Source organism: Sabethes cyaneus, chromosome 2 (genome assembly GCF_943734655.1).
Source record: "Sabethes cyaneus chromosome 2, idSabCyanKW18_F2, whole genome shotgun sequence".
In the NCBI taxonomy this organism is placed as follows: domain Eukaryota; kingdom Metazoa; phylum Arthropoda; class Insecta; order Diptera; family Culicidae; genus Sabethes; species Sabethes cyaneus.
The window spans coordinates 90,745,731-90,765,767 of record NC_071354.1 but is presented as its reverse complement, the minus strand read 5'-3'; the positions used below and the strand labels follow the sequence as shown (position 1 = coordinate 90,765,767).

The 20,037-nt window shown below is 40.1% G+C and overlaps 5 protein-coding genes across 5 annotated transcripts; 4 read left to right on the top strand and 1 right to left on the bottom strand.

Moving 5' to 3' along the window:
- The first annotated feature begins 132 nt into the window (after positions 1 to 132).
- Positions 133 to 3,107, top strand: LOC128734810 (protein Son). The gene is made up of 3 exons (XM_053829166.1): positions 133 to 219; positions 281 to 996; positions 1,052 to 3,107. Exons 2-3 carry the CDS (start codon positions 281 to 283, stop codon positions 2,991 to 2,993), a joined length of 2,658 nt encoding a protein of 885 aa, XP_053685141.1. The 5' UTR covers positions 133 to 219; the 3' UTR covers positions 2,994 to 3,107.
- Positions 3,108 to 7,734: 4,627 nt separating this feature from the next.
- Positions 7,735 to 9,448, top strand: LOC128738506 (protein Son-like). The gene is made up of 2 exons (XM_053833695.1): positions 7,735 to 7,992; positions 8,065 to 9,448. Exon 2 carries the CDS (start codon positions 8,121 to 8,123, stop codon positions 9,000 to 9,002), a length of 882 nt encoding a protein of 293 aa, XP_053689670.1. The 5' UTR covers positions 7,735 to 7,992; positions 8,065 to 8,120; the 3' UTR covers positions 9,003 to 9,448.
- On the bottom strand, positions 9,152 to 11,098 carry LOC128738507 (superoxide dismutase [Mn], mitochondrial). Its single transcript, XM_053833696.1, has 4 exons — positions 10,948 to 11,098; positions 10,691 to 10,793; positions 9,606 to 9,981; positions 9,152 to 9,542 (listed from the first exon to the last, which is right to left on the bottom strand). Exons 1-4 carry the CDS (start codon positions 10,974 to 10,976, stop codon positions 9,400 to 9,402), a joined length of 651 nt encoding a protein of 216 aa, XP_053689671.1. The 5' UTR covers positions 10,977 to 11,098; the 3' UTR covers positions 9,152 to 9,399.
- Positions 11,099 to 11,693: 595 nt separating this feature from the next.
- On the top strand, positions 11,694 to 13,270 carry LOC128737681 (GDNF-inducible zinc finger protein 1-like). Its single transcript, XM_053832373.1, has 2 exons — positions 11,694 to 12,741; positions 12,800 to 13,270. The coding sequence occupies exons 1-2, from the start codon at positions 11,756 to 11,758 to the stop codon at positions 13,209 to 13,211; spliced, it is 1,398 nt and encodes a 465-aa protein (XP_053688348.1). The 5' UTR covers positions 11,694 to 11,755; the 3' UTR covers positions 13,212 to 13,270.
- Positions 13,271 to 15,541: 2,271 nt separating this feature from the next.
- LOC128735685 (superoxide dismutase [Mn], mitochondrial-like) lies at positions 15,542 to 16,327 on the top strand. The gene is made up of 3 exons (XM_053830169.1): positions 15,542 to 15,582; positions 15,659 to 16,119; positions 16,176 to 16,327. The coding sequence occupies exons 1-3, from the start codon at positions 15,542 to 15,544 to the stop codon at positions 16,325 to 16,327; spliced, it is 654 nt and encodes a 217-aa protein (XP_053686144.1).
- Positions 16,328 to 20,037: the final 3,710 nt, after the last annotated feature.

Below are 20,037 nucleotides of genomic sequence, written 5' to 3'. Positions count from 1 at the left end.
TTCATAGAGTAAACATGAACAAGCGTGTAAATTTTATTGCTCACCTCAGTTTTTGGTCTCATTAACTGACAGCATAACAAGTCAAAATTTTGACAACAGCACAATATCAGTTTAGATTGAAAACGTTCGTATAATTTTGTATTTAATTTCAATCTATAGAAAAGAGAACGGCAAGAACTCAAGAAATATTCTAATATTGCGGGCATCGTTTGTATAACCGTACACTAAACCGTATATTGCACTGAAACAAGATAAAATAACTTTTTTTTTTCTTTTACAGATGGGCGATACATCTGGTGCCAAGGATGAAAAGTCTACGACAGCTGAGATGTTTCCGCTTAACATCAAAATTAAACAGGAAAAGACAACAAGCTACGAAGATTCGAGTAAATCGGAAACTGTGGATAAACTATCTATAGATTTGAATTTGTCTAATATCTTCACTTCTGCGAGAACTTCAAACCCGTCTACCGGTTCGGCAGCTGAAAATCAAAATGATACCGATCAGGCTAAGGAGAGCAAATCAATAGAACCGCTTAAATCTTCCAACGAAATACTGACGGAACTCTTTAAAGTTTTCAATGCTGCTCCACCGGAAATTATCGATGATGATTCCAACGAAGCCGATTTAAAAAAGAAAAAGCGAAAGCATAAGAAGAAGTCAAAAAAGAAAAAGAAATCTGAAGGCGGGAGCGAATCATCGTCTGACACGGCGGCGGAAGAAGGAGAGATATTAAAAAAAGTGAAGAAAATCAAAAAGGAAAAAACTAAAGAGAAACATAAGAATAAAAAACCCAAGAAAGATAAAGTAAAACGTGAGAAAAATAAGGTCAAAGAAAAGGAAACACATAATAACAATGTTGTGGTAAAATCGGAAATGTCATCTGTCGTTGTCAAGAGGGAGTTTAGTAATGATCGGTATTCCCGAGACTCTGCGGATTATCGTGACTCGAGAGAATATCATCAACATCATAGTGGTCATCATCACAGTTCAAGGTAAAATCCAAATCTCAAGCAATAATTTTTGTATATCAACTTATTCAATTTGCAGCTTGCGTGAAGACCATCACCAAGCAAGGATTAAACAGGAGAAAGTAGACCATTCATACCGGGAGTATGATAAGGAACGTGTTCGTGAACGTGATAAGGAAAGGGAAGATCCGAAATCACATAGAATTCAAATTAAAAGTTTGAAAGATAGCGCCATTTTCAAAGAAGCTGCTACGAAGGAAAAAGAACGGGAGAAAGACCGTGTAAGAGAAAAAGAACGGGATAAGGATCGTTACAGAGAGCATTCGGACCTAAGGGAAATGAGACGCCGTCGATCTGATTCTGATTTCTCCATATCCGATGAAGAACCTTATCGGCAGGGTCGATATTACGATTTCTATTCAAAGAAATATAATTCATTTTATGCAAGCTACAAAGATGAGGAGTATCAGCGCAACCGCAAACGCAAGCGAAGCGAAGACAGAGAACGATATAGGAAATCAAAATCAAGATCTCGGTCACCACAGTTTGACAAACAAAAACTTCTGGAAATCGCTCGCAAAAACGCTATTTCAATGCTTAAGAAAGGTACTCTTCCGGGAGCCCAAGGGTTAGATAAAGAATCTAAGGAAAAACTTATTTTGAAAATGAAAACCACCGGAAAAACCGTGGAAGAATTGACGGAGTACTGTAAAAAGATCTCGGAAAAAGAAAGTTTAAACGACCTTTCGAGTGTGTCAGAAGATAGCGATCACGATGTGGATGGCAGTTCGAAAGCTTTTCATCATCCGTTTCAAATCAAAGATCCTGGTCCAATCGTAATGAACATCAAAAATGCAGTTCCTTTGCCTCCAAAGTCCGCTGAACAAACAAAGGCACTTCTGTTGCAGTATCCTGTTTCTTCCGGCGCTCAGCACAGAAAGATGGAGAGTGAATGGGTTCCTGTTCAAAAACCACCAACTGCTGCTCCCGTGGCCATAGTTCGCCCCGAAAAGCCTATTCCGAAAATATTACCGACTTCGGCTTCATTCGTACAATCGGTTGAGCAACAGCAACCAGCCTATACGGCTGTAAACCCTGTACCGGGACCGCAAGTTTTCCCGCCTGTTGCTACCGATCCACAACCAGTTTTGCCCTCCGATCCCGCCCCGACGACTGCTTCTTTACCCGTTCCACTTACGGTGGATCCTTCTGTTGCACCACCCGCCATCAATCTTCCGACTTTCCCTCCACCGGCAGCAGCGTTAGAACCTCCGCAAATGGAAGTCTTCCCGACTAATCAGGAAGCAATGAAATTAGACGTGTCGTCTATCATTTCACAACGACTCAATGCTATGCGCAAGCTGCAAGACAATCCAGCCGATGCGGAAGCAATCAAGTTGCTATATAACACACAGAAGGATATGTCAGCGTGGGCGTCGTCAAAATTCACCCCTGGTCAGTTCTTGGGTTCCACTGGAGTTCAATGCTTGAGTCAACGTGAACTGGCTGAAGGTTACCAGCCATGGGCAAAGCGGGATTCGCTGAAGCAAACCGCTCCAGTCTCTGGTGGAATGGGCATGCATTTACTGCAGAAAATGGGCTGGGTGCCAGGAGAAGGTCTCGGAAAAGAAAAAAATGGTTCCTTGGAACCTTTGCTGCTGGACGTCAAACTAGACAAGCGTGGCTTGGTAGCTAGCGCCGAGGATCATCAGCGGCAGATTCAGATGCAAATACAACAGCAACACAGTGGCCGAAGGGCACGGTTTACGAATGTAAAGATTGTCACCGATGGCAAACATCCGGTGTCTATTCTGGGAGAGTACTGCAGCAAGCGCAAATGGTTGCCTCCACGTTACGATCTGGTACATGAAAGCGGTCCGGGGCATGCGAAAAATTTTGTGTTCAAGGTGATTGTGAACGGTTTAGAATATCAGCCAGCGATTACCAACAACACAAAAAAGGAGGCCAAGGCTACAGCAGCCAAGTTCTGCCTGCAGCAGTTGGGAATTTTGCAGTCGTAAGTTGGTGAGTACTCGTTTGTATTAGATACTAATGAATATGATTTTTTCTGGCTGCTGTATTGAATACAAGTGATTAGTTGAACTATAAGATGCTTGTGCGTGCCGTTCACAACAAGTCTGCTTTACTCAATCTTACTTTTACAATAAAAGAAAAAAAATAATATTAATTAATATTAAAATAAACCAATGTGTATGTTTATAAAACGGATTGTTGCTAACCTATAGAAGTTAAGAGAAAAATTATTCTTACCTACATAAATTACCTGAAATGCTGAGTCCAGCCATCCCAAGCCCCTACCTAGCGCCTCCACGTGGCCTTATCCGGTAATGCTCTATTGAGTAGCCCAGCTAGGAGGTGTGATGCTGGGTGGTTCCCGGCTGCCTGATCTCAAAACTGCGGGTTTGAGTGACGGCTGAGCCACACGACCTTGTTAGTAAGTAGGTAAGATTAATATAAGTTATTTTAATTATTTATATCAGTTTAGCTTATGAAGCACCTCCAACTGTACAGTGAAAACTCTGACCGAAAAAAGTTTAAATAATGAAAAGTTTAAATAAAAGAAGAAAAAATTAAATTAATAATGGAAGCACTTATGGAAACTCAAATGATGCAACTATATTCCATACGAAGGACTGCTGGTGAGATTGTTCTATTTTTGTCCATATATCTACATATAATGTATATTCATATAAAACATATTTTATTACATTGCCATATACCATCATTATCGTAAAGGGGAAGAAGAGGATTTTGACGCGCCATTCTAGCACACAAATCATCACGCAAGATAAGTTTACACGGTGAAGCTATGTATCTAGAAACCGGAAGTCTATGCTGGAAGGAGTGTCTTACATTATAGTTACTATATATATAGTTCGGCGGATAGAAAACCAGGCGAATTGGCATCCCTGATTTATGAAATTAAATTTGAAATTATGGTGAAATGTGCAGGTTTTTACGAGAAATAATCACTGGCGGGTGTTGAAAATAACTAGTTCTTAGAAAATAAAGTGTGTTTTTTTAACATTACTCCTGCATTTTGGATTTTGAAAAGCTTTTGGCTCCGCTTTTGACGTTTATTTGGCTCCCGATTTTCTATCCGCCGAACTATATATATAGTAACTATATCTTACATTCTCGTGGAATCATATAAGCGATGGTGGCTACCCCCATACATACACATACAAGTTGAAAAACAGTAATACTAGCGTATTGATTTCATCCAACGGTATAATTTGCTTGTGTAAGCACAGTATGCAGGGTGTTGTGATGTTAGGTAGCGTTGTGCAGATATTTCAGGTTATGATAAAGGATCATATTTGATGAAAAAAAATTCTTCTATTTGATGAAAAAAATCTTTCTATGGCTAAATCTCAATCGTTACAGAGTTATTGAACTTTTTTAGTTTTCGGTTCTGTTTACCTTAAATTAGCTCTGGTGCAAAAACTATGCTAGTCAGTCTAATTATGTTAGTTTCATTCGAAAGCTAAGAAAATGTACTACAATCGCTTTTAAACCTCCTATACTTCAAGAGATTTAGTAACTTTTTAGAAACAAAAAGCTTTGAAATAAGTGTTTCTCAAGGCATTTTTATTGAATTTCTTCTAAAAATGTGCGATAAAACTAATTGCTTTTATTCACCAATTTAAAGCTCTAGTAACGTTCTACAATTCATTCTTTGCCGTTGGGGCGAACCAACCAACGGTTGAAAGCCCCATCAAATAGTAAATAAATAAATTAGCTGATCGACGAATGCTGGGGGTTTTAGCGTAAAATTTGGCAAAATCCAAAATGGAGTTTAGCGCAGCTGCATGAACCACGAGCTATTTTAAGAATGCAAATACTAATTCTACTTTTAAATACTCCGAATTGAAGCTGGTAATATTTTCGGAGCTTGGGCCCCAGCAATTGAACATTCGTGAGTCGTAGAAAGAGTTTAACTGAAATAAAAATTTTGGAAAATCTTATTTTGTGTAACAACGAAATTTTTACTGGGGCCCACAGGGCATTTGCCCGGTTACCCGGTGGGCCAGTCCGTCAACAAGTAGCGTCAGCGATTGACCATAAAATTTTGCGAATCGTGGGAAATGATTTCAAGACAAGGACATAGCAAATTGCGGCACAGTCCCTTGTCACCATGGAGGTGTGGAACGTACTGAACCGGGTACAGATGCATCTTTTCCACACTATAGGTGCAAGAGCTGCTGCCAGCGAATAAACCTAAGCGGCTTGAGTTTTGTACGGTTATGCAAGCAAAAGTGGAGGCGAACCCTCAATTTATGTAAAACATTGTTGTTTTTCATACGTGTCAGACTGTGTCCACCGCACGCGGTAATCTAGTGTGCTATGCGTAATGTATAAGTTCTTACAGTTTTCAGATGCTAATTCAACACGTAATACGACACGTTTAAAATGAAATTGCAACGAAACTAAAAGAGATAGGCGTTTTACGTTCAGAGCTTTAAATTGGTGAATAACAGCAATCAGTTTTATCGCACATTTTTAAAGAAATTCAATATTGCCCGTTTCTTTGGTAACAAAACGCGCTGCTCACTTGTTTGACAGCTTGTAGTCGTCGCAGGAAGAATCTGCTTGGCTTTATGTAAGTAATAAGTATATATTATGCTTGTCTAGCACGTAAGCTATTGATTTACTTGACAAAATTAACGATTCTTGCCCCCGCGACGATTCTGGCGACGGTTTCGCCCGCGACGTTATAATTCATTGCGTACGAAAGGGTGGGAAATTGATAATAAAAACGCCTTGAAAAACACTTAGTTCATAGCTTTTTGCTTCAAAAAAGTTTTTAAATCTCATGAAGTAGAAGGTTTAAAAGCAAGTACATATTTTCTCAGCTTTCGAATGAAAGTAACAGAATTCAGCTAGCTAGCATAGTTTTTGCACCAGAGTTAATTTAAGGCAAACAGAACCAAAAACTAAAAAAGTTCAATAACTCTGTGACAATTGAGGTTTGACCATATATTTACGTAGGAATATTTTGACGTAGGACTACGTCTTACGGCAAGTTTTGAGATAGGGTGTCATTCCAAAAAATCAAAAAATGCGAGCGTCACGAAAAATGAAAGGTTTTGAGCGCTAATAGCTCAGCGGTTTTCCGATCGATTTTCAATATTCTTACACCAATCGATCGGAAAATCTTCTAAGAATTGACCCAAATGAAGAAAAGTACGGGTTCTTGATGTTGAACTATTGAAAAATTGAAAATAATGAACCTATGTTTTACCAGAATTCTCGCTTCGTGATTGGTTGGAAGATTCTTTACGATGATCTAAACCTATACCAATTTGATATCTGTGCTTGGGAAGTAAGCCAAAACAAGTTTCCTCATTTTAACAAGATTTTTTAACACCGCGGTACGCCAGAGAGAGTGACAAAGCCCCCTCGTGCCAACAGATTTCTTACGAACGCGATTAAACCTAGTCCAATTTGATGTCTGTGTTAGGGAAGTGTGCCAGAAAAATGACACAAGTTCGTTATCCCAACAGATCGCAGATTCTTTACTGCGAGACGATTAAACCTCGGCGAATTTGATATCTGTGTTGGAAAAATGTGCTATAGCTGAAGTATCCGGTTATAATACGACTCTGTATGAATACGCATGCTTGCCGTTTCATTAGAAGTGTAGTGAAAAGATGTGCTGTTGATAAAATAGGATTGAATTGGTAAAATCCCTTCAACGTGGGAAACCATACATAATAAAAACAATCTTTAATAAGGTAGCAGGAATGCAATAGTTTGTGTTCTTGATTTTGTTAAATTGTTTTCAAAAGCACTATCTTTTGAGAATTGAACGTATGCAATGTTACTACTTTGATAAATGTTACTTACAACGCATGTAGCATGTATATATGTTGCATATAGCATGTATACATGAAGAATCGAATGATTACAAGCATGAATACATGCTACTATCACTACAAAGAGACTTACGTAGTCCTGCGTTACCTATATATGCGGTCGTGTCTTGTACACAACCCCTCTGATTTTTTTTCGTCAAATATGGTCCTCAATCACCCCCTGAAATATGCATGCATGTATCGCTGTCGGAAGAAGCGGTAATTAGTGCGAAAGATTTTCAGACCATCGACATATAATAGTTTTTCCGGTTCCAGGCTATCACAGAGATCTTTTACAAATAGTGCAAAAAATAATGGTTCTAAAATGCTGCCTTGAGGGACCCCAGATTCGAAGCTCTATAGAGCTTGCTAAGCCCAGTGCAAAAGGCTACAAAAACTTATCATTTATCACTCAAACGTATGTTTTTTACCGGGGTATAACTGGGGGAAAACAAAAACAAACGTGTAAAATCAATGTAAAATCTAACAACAGCAACAACAAATCGCGCGTCGATGTGTGCATACGATAAACGTCAGCAAGCTCAATTCTAGATAGAATTAACAAAAGGGCGAATGTCGCAAATGTAAACAAAACGAGTGAGAGTTACTTTTTGCTGGACCAGCATAGGAAAATCAACCCTCATTCGGTTTGTTTACGCTTGCGACATTCGCCCTTTTGTTAATTCTATCTTCAATTATGCGACCTTTTGTTCAGATTAAAAGCGGTCAAACGCGCGGGGGTCCACGGTATTTTTTAGCGCTGCTTTTATTTGACTTTCGAGCAGTTTCGGTTTGGAGTAGTTTTTTAAAAACATCTGGCTTTTCTGTATCAAAAAGATCAAGAAAAAAATTTTGTTGTGCCAGTATGGGTAGAGTGAGTTTAACAAGAAAAGAATCAGAAAAAATAAAGTCCATCATACAGGTATTAACTATTTTCAATTTTGCTTTTTCGAGTGACACAATTTTCAAGTGGTAAACTTGTGATATTAGTCAACTGTGACTGTAATAATTGTGTATTTAGTTAGGACACTTTTCTTTCCTGAAATGGTTTGAAAAGTTAGTCACAGGCACTTTATGCAGCTGGTGCTGTTTCTAACCCTTCTACCAGGATAGAATAAAAACACGGCTATTTTGAGCTAAGGTATAAACAAATCTATTCCATTGACAAGAATACGCCTCAAATTATTGAACATTACTGTTTTACATTCTGCAGGACAGTTCTTCAAACTTACGTTGATATAATTTGAAGATTATCAACACATATTGAATATGTATCCCGCTTATGGATCTAACAGTCAACGGGATAATTTTAGTTCATCTCAAACCAAATACAACACAAGTGGATCCAGTTATGTTACGGAACCCACAAATTATTCTAATTACGTCGGCAACTCTTCAGATAATTACTCGTACTATCAGCCTTCTCGTGATGCTGGAGCCTCCTCATCCCAAACAAATTATAATTATGAAAGGAATATGGCAGATTATACTTTAGAATACAATTCACCAGCATACAGCACTAACAATACGTATGGTAACAAATGTTCAGATAACAGCCAATACAATCCGTCATACACTAATGCTTTGTATTCGGCTGTTGAAGCTAATATGCAAGAAAGTTCAGCTCACAAAGAAAGAAACATGAAACAACATTGGGTTAGGCGTGATTTCCACCGCCAAGCAGCTCCTTATGCGGGAGAAAAAGGAAGCAACCTTCTTCAAAAAATGGGCTGGTGTCCAGGTGAAGGACTGGGTAAAAGAAAAGATGGTTCTCTTGAACCGCACTTGCCATTCATTAAAATGAACAAACGTGGCTTCGATATAGACAAAACGATAGAAAAACCAAAAACCTTCCGAATGGCTCAAAAGCCTGGTTTTGGTTTTCGAACTAAGCCTGTTGTAAAAAAGTTAGTAACCGAAGGAAAACATCCCATTTCAATCCTAGGGGAGTATTGCAGTAAGCAAAAGTGGGAGCCACCTATCTACCGAGCTGTTGTTGACGAAGGACCTGTTCACGCTAAAAACTTCGTGTTCAAGGTGATCGTCAATGGGAATGAGTATGAAGCAACCACGGGCAGCAACATAAAGAAAAACGCTAAAGCTGAGGCCGCCAATGTGTGTCTTCGAAAGTTCAACATTCTGAAAGACTAAAGTGAAGTCGACTATAAATAAAGCGGATAGATATCTAAAAAAAAGTTGCCATGCTTACTGATTAACTACTCACTCTGGCAGTCATCAGCAAAATCAAATGCGAGCCGGGCTCGATCGAATTCAATAAGTATTATGATATCTTAGGTTAAGTCCCACAAGAATTATGTACAGACTTTTCTACCCCCATTTCTGACGAACAAAAAGCGAATTTCTCAATGGTATGAATACTATGGTTTGACTTTCAGTAACTATACCTACTGCGCATTTGTTTCATCATATAAATAAGCCATGTATAGCAACGTTTTGTGTTTCGTTACCCAAGAATCATGTAAAGCATTTTAAGAACTTTGAATCAGTAGAGTACAACATTCGAACTTATCACACCAAAAGGTTAAATTTACTGTGCCTTTGCTAAACGCTCCGAAATGTCTTTCCAGTTAACGACATCCCAGATAGCATCAACATAATTTGGTCGTAGATTCTTGTATTGCAGATAATAAGCATGTTCCCATACGTCTATTCCAAGCAAAGGAACCAAACCTGAAACATAAAGTAGGAGAGTTCGCAATTCATTGTAATTCTGTTGCGGTTCAACTTAGTTACCAGTAGTGGCCTCCAGCGGATCCTGGTTCGGACAGGCAGCGATTTGAAGGGATTTTGTTTTCTTGTTATAACCAAGCCAAGCCCAACCTGAGCCCTGCACGGCGACGGCGGCCACTTTCATTTCTTTTTTGAAGTTTTCCAATCCTTGCAAATCTCGTTCGAGAGCTGCCTTCAGTTGAGCTGATGGTTCAGATTTGTCGGGTGACAGGTTCTTCCAAAAAATAGAATGATTTATATGGCCACCTCCGTTGAACTTGAGGGCAGATCCGAGCTGGATGATTTTAGATGCATCATTCTTGGCGACAGCTTCCTTCAGCTGTTCCTCGGCAGCGTTAAGATTCGTGACGTATGCATTGTGATGCTTTTGATGGTGTAGCTGAAATTAGAGTCCTGATTTAGAAAAATTATCGATAATAGCGCTTTGAGCAGGGCTCAAAGATGGAAATTTTGTGGTCCAGATTTGAGTTTTGAGATGAAATTTTATCGGCATGTGATTAGGTTCGCAAAATACCGCAGTAAATGCAAATGCGCAACAAAATGTGGCATCTCACATCAGACTTGTCCTGCACCCAGTGAACTTATTTTGCTTTTTCAACTGTAACACCTCAGCCAAGCAAAATTCGAAGATATTATATATGGGGCATTTTTAGAGTAAATTATTATATTTTTATTCTATATTAGAGAGATTTTCAGCCTAAGTAAATTATTATCCATAAGATTGCTGAACTAAGTATTGCTCTATCTTTAGTATTTACGGTACACTCCCAGTTCACACTGGCTGGTGCACCTTGGCGATTCCAGTGTGAACTGAGAGTGCGCCGTAAATACTAAAGATAGAGCAATACTTAGTTCAGCAATCTTATGGATAATATTTTACTCTATAAATGCCCCACATATATTTCGAATTTTGCTTGGCTGAGGTGTTACACTTACAATTAAAAAAGCAACATAAGTTCACGGAGTGCAGGACAAGCCTGTCTCACATCATGGTCTAGCAAAATAGACTCCATTCAATATTTGTGGGAGGATCGGAAGATAGCCACTCGAAGACATGGAGACTGGGACTTGACTTGTACATTACTGACCTCCATTATTTCACGGCAGATGACCGGTTCCAGAGCACCGAAGTCGTATGGCAAATCCGGAAGGGTGTGCTTGCTACGGCACCCCAAAATGACCGGAACATTTCTGGAACAGAATAAAGATGCATCGTAAATCTATATACATAATCGACATAATCACGTCAGTTCAGCTGTCAAACTATTTATATAACAATCACTAATAGTTTATCAGCTACATGAAAATTACTGATAAGCATATATATTATGCAACTCCAGCCTACCTCAGTAATGAAACACGAGCAGCCAACATATTTTCAGCTTTGTTGTCTAAATTAGGACAAAACTTTTCTCAAAACCTGAACTAATCTGCCTTTTCTGAGTTTTCCAAGTAGGCAATCGGCAAATCGTCGTTTCGCTCGCTGGTCACTGTCGCTGTCGTCGCTTCGCCTTCGCTGGCTGATGCTGATGCCAGTGATACCAGATTTTCCTAAAAAAATGTCTGCAACTACTCCAAATCAGAAACAAAAAGCTCGAAATCAGTCTGCTCTATTGTGCCTTGTATTTTGCATTTGCTAACTATATAAAAACTTCGAAGAAAAACGGTATCAAACCAATAAAAATCCTAAAAACTGCAAATATCTGCAATTTTGTTGTGCTCCACAAGATGACTCCAAAGACCTACGATTTGCAGACAAACAAATAATCTGCTATGCTAAAGGCAAACATTTACATTCGCACTTGTGGCCGTTTGAAACTATCCGAGAAATAATATTTTAATCAGTGTCGGAGGGTGTTCGAGCAGTTTGACATACCCTGTTGCTTCTTCTTTACTCTGGATCCTCTTCTCCTGATCTAACAGAACAACATTTTGTTATTATTAAACACGAAGTTACAAAAATTCCTGTATCCTGTCTCAAATAAAGGTTTTGTCTTCAGTGAACATTTTTTTTTATTTGTGTTATCACGGTTATCACTCAGACGGGTAAGACCACCGTTGGTCCATCTCCATCTTGCCAGCAGTAAACATTATTGTAGCGGCTGATTAGAGCTCATCGTGTTTATATCGTTTATATATTATCTAAATATATAATGGAGTTTTATTTGCAAACGGATTCATCACTTTTATGTCGGATTTGTATGAAAGATACCACGACAATCGAAGCGGAAGATATATATTTACCGGATAAAGATGAACCTAGCATCCACAGTCTGCTTGCTGTAGTTTGTTCTTCTGTGTTTTCCAAAGAAGAACTTCAAACCAGAGAGTTACTAGGAATGCCTAAAATAGTGTGTTTGCCTTGCAAGGAGAAAGTTGTAGCATCGTATAAGTTACATGAAGATTGCATTGAAGCAGACCGTAAACTGTGGGATATGATTTCGGTTCAAAAAGAGTTGCAGGATTTACAAGAAATCAACACCGACCCAGGGATAGACAGTGCAGCTGATAAGTCCGGACCGGAATTGGAGGAAAAAGAGCGGCAAAACAACATTCGCGAAGCGTTGAAAATCGCCAAGATAGAATCCGGAAGGTTGGATAACAGTGGCACAACTTGCGAATCGTGTTGGGCAAAGATGAAGACCGAGAAGCGCCTATATGAGCACATGCGGAAAATTCATCCGAACGAGATCCTTCCGTGCACGGAATGTAACGCTGCATTTTTCAGTAAATTTAAATTAGAAGACCACAAAGTTTTTCACATCACTGGTCTGAAGTACGTTTGTCACATATGTGAAAAGCGATTCAAATCCGCTACTGGAATACGAAATCACATTCGGCTTCATGGAGCCAGTACTGAATACCAGTGTGATCAGTGCGACAGAAAGTGCACAAATCCAAGCACGTTGAAGCTCCATCGTCTGTGGCACACTGGCGAGCGTGCATATCCTTGTGAGCGATGTCCGTCTAGGTTCAAAACGAAAGGATCTCTTAAGCAGCACATGACGGTGCACACTAAGGAAAAGAATTATTCTTGTGACTTGTGCGGTTCCAAGTTTACCAAAAGCACCTCACTTATCAAACATGTACAAATTCATTCAGGAGAACGCCCTTATGTTTGTGATATTTGTCCACAGAGGTAAGTTAAGTCTAACTGCGTAAGAAAGTCAGTAAACTGTAACATAACATACTTTCAGGTTTAAAACCACCAATGTTCTTAGACGTCATAAATTTACTCATACCGGAGAAAAACCATTTAAGTGTGCGTATTGTGATCGTGCCTATGCCCAGAGTAATGATCTGGCAAAGCATAGCCGCATACACGTAGGAGACAAACCGTACAAATGCGATCGCTGTGACGAGGACTTCCGTTTGCTGACTGATTTGCGTCAACACTACAAGGTGCATTTCGACGCAGGCGAACAGGGTGAAAACGAAGCTATCAATGCACTGAATGATGTGTATTCCGAGGAAGGCTTGTACAATGGACTTCCGTTTTCCATCGTGTCGGTGCTGAACAGGAGGTTTGAGTTGGAGCAGCGAAAACAAAAGCAAAAGGAGCATCAAAATGAACCTCTGCGAACGGTAAAAGTCGAAGACGGCAAGTGAATCACGGAGTTTCGTTTACTTTGAGTAATTTTAGTTTTTAACAAACGCACGATACAATAGAACTGTAAGTAATAAACACTACTTATGAAATAGAGTAGAGTTTAATCGAATTTTTAGGCTCCATAATGCACGCAAGTGTTTCTGCTAGCGGATCCATTCAATCCTCTTTGGCGCTCCATTGACAACATTTGGTTATCAAATTTAAATATATCTACTGTTAGTTTATTCACCTACTCAGGTAATCTGAAAATAAATAAAAAAGAAAACTTTTCCAAACTAAATTTTGCTATATATTTAGATTTATTCGCGACAGATAAATATTTGGCCTACGACTTAGGCTTCATCAGTGTCTGTTCGAAAACAGATACTGTTAAAGCCTGCAAGTCGTAGGCGAAATACGTATCTGTCGCGAATAAATCTAAATATATAGCAGAATTCAGTTTGGTAAAGTTTTCTTTTTTATTTAATTTCAGGTTTCGGATTCTACTAAGAGGCTCCAAAAACTTCAGTCGATACTTAGGTAAACCTTCTACGAAAAAGAAAAATTGATTGTTGTTGAGAAATTTAAAGTAAGTTGAAAAAATCACGTCATCCTGGACGAGTTTCAACATGGCAAGGGGTTCTCTAAATTGTCGTGAATGGCATTTTAAATTATTCTTCAACTTTTTCATGTGTTGATCTATTGCTTGCTTCCAGCTCTACGGTTATCTGATCGACCACTCCGTCGTTTTAGTAGCCTGCTCAATAGATAGGGTACGAGCAGCATAGTTTTGATTGATTCCTTAACCTTCCTAATGCATTAGAAAAAAGTTACATATTATGCATTGGGGTCGAAAACGACCCAAGTTTTGAAATTGCCCTCATTCATCCATTTTCAATCCGAATTTCGTTTTCTTTACCTCATTTGAAAGCTGTGGCCAAAAACTGGCACCCAAGGTATGTTAGGGGATATTTGATGACTAATGGCCACTTCTGCGTCGGTTCCGGAACACCCACTACCAGGTCCCGGGGGACATCCCAGGTAACCAATAAGCATTTCCAATGCAATTTAAATGCAAGCCAATAAGCATTTAAGTTTCCTTAAATGCTACTTAAATGCTATTTTGGCAAAATATGCGGCTACTTTACTGCTAGCCCTCTTATAATGCTGACAATGCTTATTTGCAGCTAGTTACCGACAAGAAGAATTTAAATAGAATTGTGAATGCCAATTTACAACAGTTATGCTGTCAAAAAGCTGATAAACAGCAATCTGCAGTATAAAACGCCAGGGATGCTAATAAACGATTGATTTACTGCTTACACTAATGCTTTTTGGTTACCTGGGATGTTTCTATTTTGAGATAATTCATTTTGCGGCACATCAAATCACATTGGCTTGATAAAATAAGATTAATGGAAGTACAATGGGGACATTTTGGACTCAAACGGCCATTTTCCCATTGGTTCTGGAACATCCGGTACCTGGTTTTTGTGGACAATTTTGAATTTTAGGATGATTTATCTTGCCACACGTCAAATTACGTCAGCTTGATATCATTAGACTATTGAAAGTATAATAAAGACATTTTGAAGGCAAATGGCCACATCAGCTTTGGTCCCGGAACATCCGGTACCCGGTTTTTGGGCCCATTTTTGTATTTTAGGATAACTCATCTTGCGACACATCAAATCACATCGGCTTGATTAAATAAGACTAATTGAAGTAAAATAAGGTCATTTAAAAGCCAAATGGCCACTTTACCACCGGTTCTGGAACATCCGGTACCTGGTTCCGCGGGACATTTTTGGATTTTGAAATAACTCATCGTGCGGCACATCAAATCACAACGCGTTGGTCAAATAAGACAGTTACAAGAGGTACCACATGAGGTATAGAAAACAAAATTCGGATTGAAAATGGATGAATGAGAGCAATTTCAAAACTTGGGTCGTTTTCGACCCTTAATGCATAATATGTAACTTTTTTTGCTGTGGCTCTTCTAGATGTCACTGAAAGCTGAAACTCCCCCACAATGCTAGTTTTTCAAAGTTAGGAAAAGTCAGAAAATTTCAAGTCTCTAGCTCGTTCCGTTACTGAGTATCAAGCTTTGTAAGTATGCCGATGGGTCGAAAACGACCCCAATGCACTAGGAAGGTTAATGTTGAAATAACAAAAATAAAACATTATTTTGGTATAATTTTTAAAGAATTTGAAAAATTCTCATTCTAGTTGTTCTAGTTACAGCAAAGTTCCTAATAGAATCGCTTGCTAACAAAGTAGTCTAGGGTTTTTCATTAACTATAATAAGACAGACGAGTAAGCGAAAAAAATATTTGTTTGGTTCAAAATGCAGTTGTTCCAGCACTTGAAGCGCTTGAAACCATTAATGTAATTATGAATTTATTTATGAATATATTTTTGAAATCAATTCCTTTTTTCCTACGCTTGCTCTGCATGCTTACAGTTGGTTTCGAAGCAAGCATACGCTCCCGGAGCTTCCATATGACTATTGTGCTTTAGAGCCCATCATTTGCAAAGAAATAATGGAGCTTCACCACTTAAAACATCATGCTGGTTACGTAGATCGCTTAAACAGTGCTGAAGAGGAACTAAAAGAAGCGCTGGCTAGCAGCGATACATCCAAAATTATCAGCCTGGGCAAGGCCATCCGGTTCAATGGTGGAGGCCACATTAACCATTCGTTGTTCTGGGAAAATCTAACTCCAAAATGCACCGCCCCATCTAAGGCATTGGAAAGTGCTGTGAAACATGCTTTTTACAGCATGGAGGATTTTCGGCAACAGATGGAAGCATCTGCTCTTGGAATCTACGGTTCAGGATGGGTTTGGTTAGGGTGGCAAAAAGAATCCAAATCGCTTAAAATCGCAAGTTCGATCAATCAGGACCCTCTAGAGGCGACGACAGGTTCGAAAAGCGCAAATTTGGTGTTGTAACATATTGATAGCCAATTTCTTTTCAAGGTTTGATTCCAATTCTGGGTATTGATGTATGGGAACATGCTTACTACATTCAGTACAAGAATGATCGAGCTAAATATTTCGAAGCCCTTTGGAAGATTATAAACTGGCAGGTAGTTTCTCAGCGTTACGAAAAGCTACGTTGCGTTGTTTAATGGTAACAGTAAATATAGTCAAAAATTGTCCATTAATGGAAATATTTTGAATACAAGCTTTGTATTTGGATTTTTATTGGAAGGGGTTGTAGTCCTAATTTTGAAGAGATCATTTAGCTTTATTCTGTTTTCGATTCGGTTTTTCGATTGAAAATGATCGAAATGGTATTCCTATCCCGAATTTGGCCATTAAAGCGGCTATTTTGGAGACTCCCGAATTATTCGGAGTAGTAATGAGTAGATGCCTGGAAGATGACCACTTCCCGGACAGATGGAAGCGACAGAGCCTGGTCCTATTGCCGAAGCCGGGAAAACCTCCGCGTTTCCCATCGTCATACAGGCCGAACTGTCTACTCGATATTGCCGGCAAGGTGCTGGAGAGGGTTATCCTTAACAGACTCGTACAGTACACGGAGGAGGGTACAAACGGTCTGTCAAGGAACCAATTCGGCTTCCGTAATGACAAATTTACGGTGTCACTAAGACAGCCGAGGTGGCCATCCAGCGTAAGAGGACGGATATCCGTTATTGCGCAGTTGTCACGCTCGACGTGAGAAATGCGTTTAATAGCGCTAGTTGGGACTCCATAGCTAACTCGCTTCGGAACGTCCAAGTGCCAGTGTCGCTGTACAGCATTCTGGAAAATTATTTCTAGAATTGGGTGCTATGCTACAACACGGGGGAGGGTCAGAAGTGCATTCCAATCACCGCAGGGGTTCCGCAAGGTTCCATACTGGGCCCGGAGTTGTGGAATGTCATGTATGACGAGGTGTTGAAGCTAAAGCTCCCGGTAGGGGTGGTGATTGTCGGCGATATCACCTTGGAAGTCTACGGTGAATATATCAGAGAGGTTGAGTTGATGGCTACCCACTCTATAAGCATTGTCAAAGATTGGATGCGCTCCAGGAAACTGGAGCTAGCGCATCATAAAACGGAGGTTAGCGTGGTGAACAACCGCAAGTCAATGCAGCAAGCAAATATCAGCGTAGGGGACTGCACTATTTCGTCAACGGGGTTCTTCAAACACCTGAGAGCCAGACAACTTAGTCCAAAGGATGTGTTCTAGCTCGGACGTCTGGGGAGCGGTCAATGCGGCTGCTACATAGATTGCACTTGAGCTACAAAACCGCTGGAGAGCCAATCAACGGCGAGTAAATAGCCTAACTACCATAGTCCAGTAGTTATCTAAGAGCTTGCGCTAAGTACTATAGCCCCTCCCTGAAGTAATACCGATAAGGTGGTGCCAGGGGGGATTGAGGCTGGAGACTCGAGTAGGGTTTTAGTGGGTCTGGGTCCTCACGCCCCATTAGGAGGGTCGGGATACCAAACCACACTCCCTGAGTTGTCTTTTCAGGTGTCTGATAGCACCGTATCTTCTAAGGTACTGAGCAGATTTCCCTAGCAAAGAAACTGGTGTTCGTTGGGTATACCAATGGAAGGAAAGCCTATCGTATTCTGGACCCCAAGACGAACCGTATCACTATTAGTAGAGACGCAAAGTTCCTTGAGCTAACTACTGGTACTTGCAAAGGAGCTTCATTATTAAATGAGCATGACTCCTCAACTGTCTTTGCAATAACCTGTCTTCGCCGAAGACGTCGTCAATGACCAATAATCGAGGGACTAAAAGAAGGAACCGCGGAGCCAGAGGTGACATTAGTCTTTAGTGCATTGTTTGGTCCGCGCGAAGTGGAATGGTGAGCTGCGATAAAGGAGAAGTTGGAGTCTTACGATCAAAATGGCACATAGGAGCTCAACTTCCACCCGGTCGCAAGGCAGTTGGTTGCTGGTGGATTTATAAGACCAAAAGAAGTACGGCCAACAATACCGTCAAACATAAAGCTCGGCTAGTACCCCATAGCTATACGCAGAATTACTGGGAGGATTTCGAGGAGAATTTTGGCCCAGGAGAGCAGGCCATCCTCCGAGCTTTGTTAGCGGTAGCATCGACAGCTCGATGTGTAGACCGCGTATCTTTACGGCAATTTGACTGAGGAGCTGCACATGAAACAGCCGCCTGGTTCCATTAAAAGTAAAGAACGGCTTCGCCGTAGCACTTAAGGCCCTAAACAATCAGCAAGATGCTGGAACCAGCGTTTACATAGTGTCCTGCTGAGCTTGTAATTTATGCAGAGCGGATCTAGATCGTTCGTAAACTGAAAGTTTGTCTGCTCGTTTATGCAGGATGGTCCGCTCACTTTACCTCAATTTTGATTGATTTGACAGTACCGTCTCAACCGAGCAAAATTTGACAAAGTCCTGTATGGGACTTTTGTATAATTAGTTTGTTATCTATAATTTTACTGAATAAAGTTTTGCTGTATCTTTTGTAGTTACGGAGCTACAATACTAGTACCTCATTATTAACCAAATGAACGATCATTCAGTTACTACTGAGTGGCGTGTCCCGACGGTGCAATACCTTCAGTAAACACATTTCCATTCAATTATTAATAATCTAAATTTTCTTTAAAACAATATTTAACTCGCGCTTATTACCGTCCGTCCTCCACAAAGCTATTCATACGACCGCTCTCCTGATGTTACTTTCTTTTTCTCTCTGTCGTCTCTCTTCGTGCTCTCATTCCCTACACTGAGGTACTAGCATTATAGCTCCGTAACTACATACAAGATACAGCAAAACTTTATTTAGGAAAATTGTAGACTATAACTAGTTCTACAAAAGTCCCATACATTACTATGTCAAATTTTGTTCTGCTGAGGCGGTACTGTCAAATGAATCAAAATTGAGTCAAAGTGATTGGACCAGCCCTGCGTTTATGTCGAGGACATACTAGTCGCTTGCCAGGATTCTTCACAGATCGACCATGCGACCAAAGCATTGAGTGCGAAGTTCGACATAACCGATTTAGGAGAAGTTTCTTTCCAGGTCTGGAGATTCAGCGACTTGACGGGAAATACAGTATTTACCTGGAGAGGTTACATTGACAAAATCGCCAAGAGATTCAGGCAATAGGACGCCAAGTCTACCAAGTGCCAGTTGGGTACTGGGTACACTTAGTCGATTGATGCCAGTTCGCTATTCCCGGACAACACGACCTACCGGAGCCTCGTAGCCGCCTTGCTTTACGTCGCTGTTTCTGTCCGCTCAAGCATCGCCGTAAGTGCATCTATCCTCGGTCGAAAGGTGTGCGCTCCTACCGAGAACGATTGAGTTGCTGCAAAGAGAGTACTCCGTTATCTCAAGTCAACAACAGGGACTAAGCTGCTATACAAAAATGATTACCGAATGGGCCGGTGACGGCAACACTCGTCATTCTACAAACTTTCTGCTGGACTAGCATTGGAATCAGCATCTATGGCTCGAACAGCACGTTCCTCTCAATGCATAAGAAAATATCCGGTTTTTTACATTTTGCAGTTAGCTCCTTTTGAAAAGTTGGTACCGAATTGTGTTTTTTTAACTAACATGTGGACAGCCAGTTAAAATTATGCCGATTAATATTCATCAAATAGTTAACGTCCTGTGCTTCTTGCTAGTTCTGTTTGACATTCTAACTTTCAGTTATTTCCGTAATAGACCATTGAGTAATACCATTGAAGCTATGTAAAGAATTGCGTGCGACGAACTGATGCAAAGCAGCAAATAAAATGTCCAAAACCAATTTTTGGATTAGACCGATAAGACAGACGCTAATTCTTCCACGCTTTCAGAATTGCTGCGTTTCGTCACATATATGAATACCTCG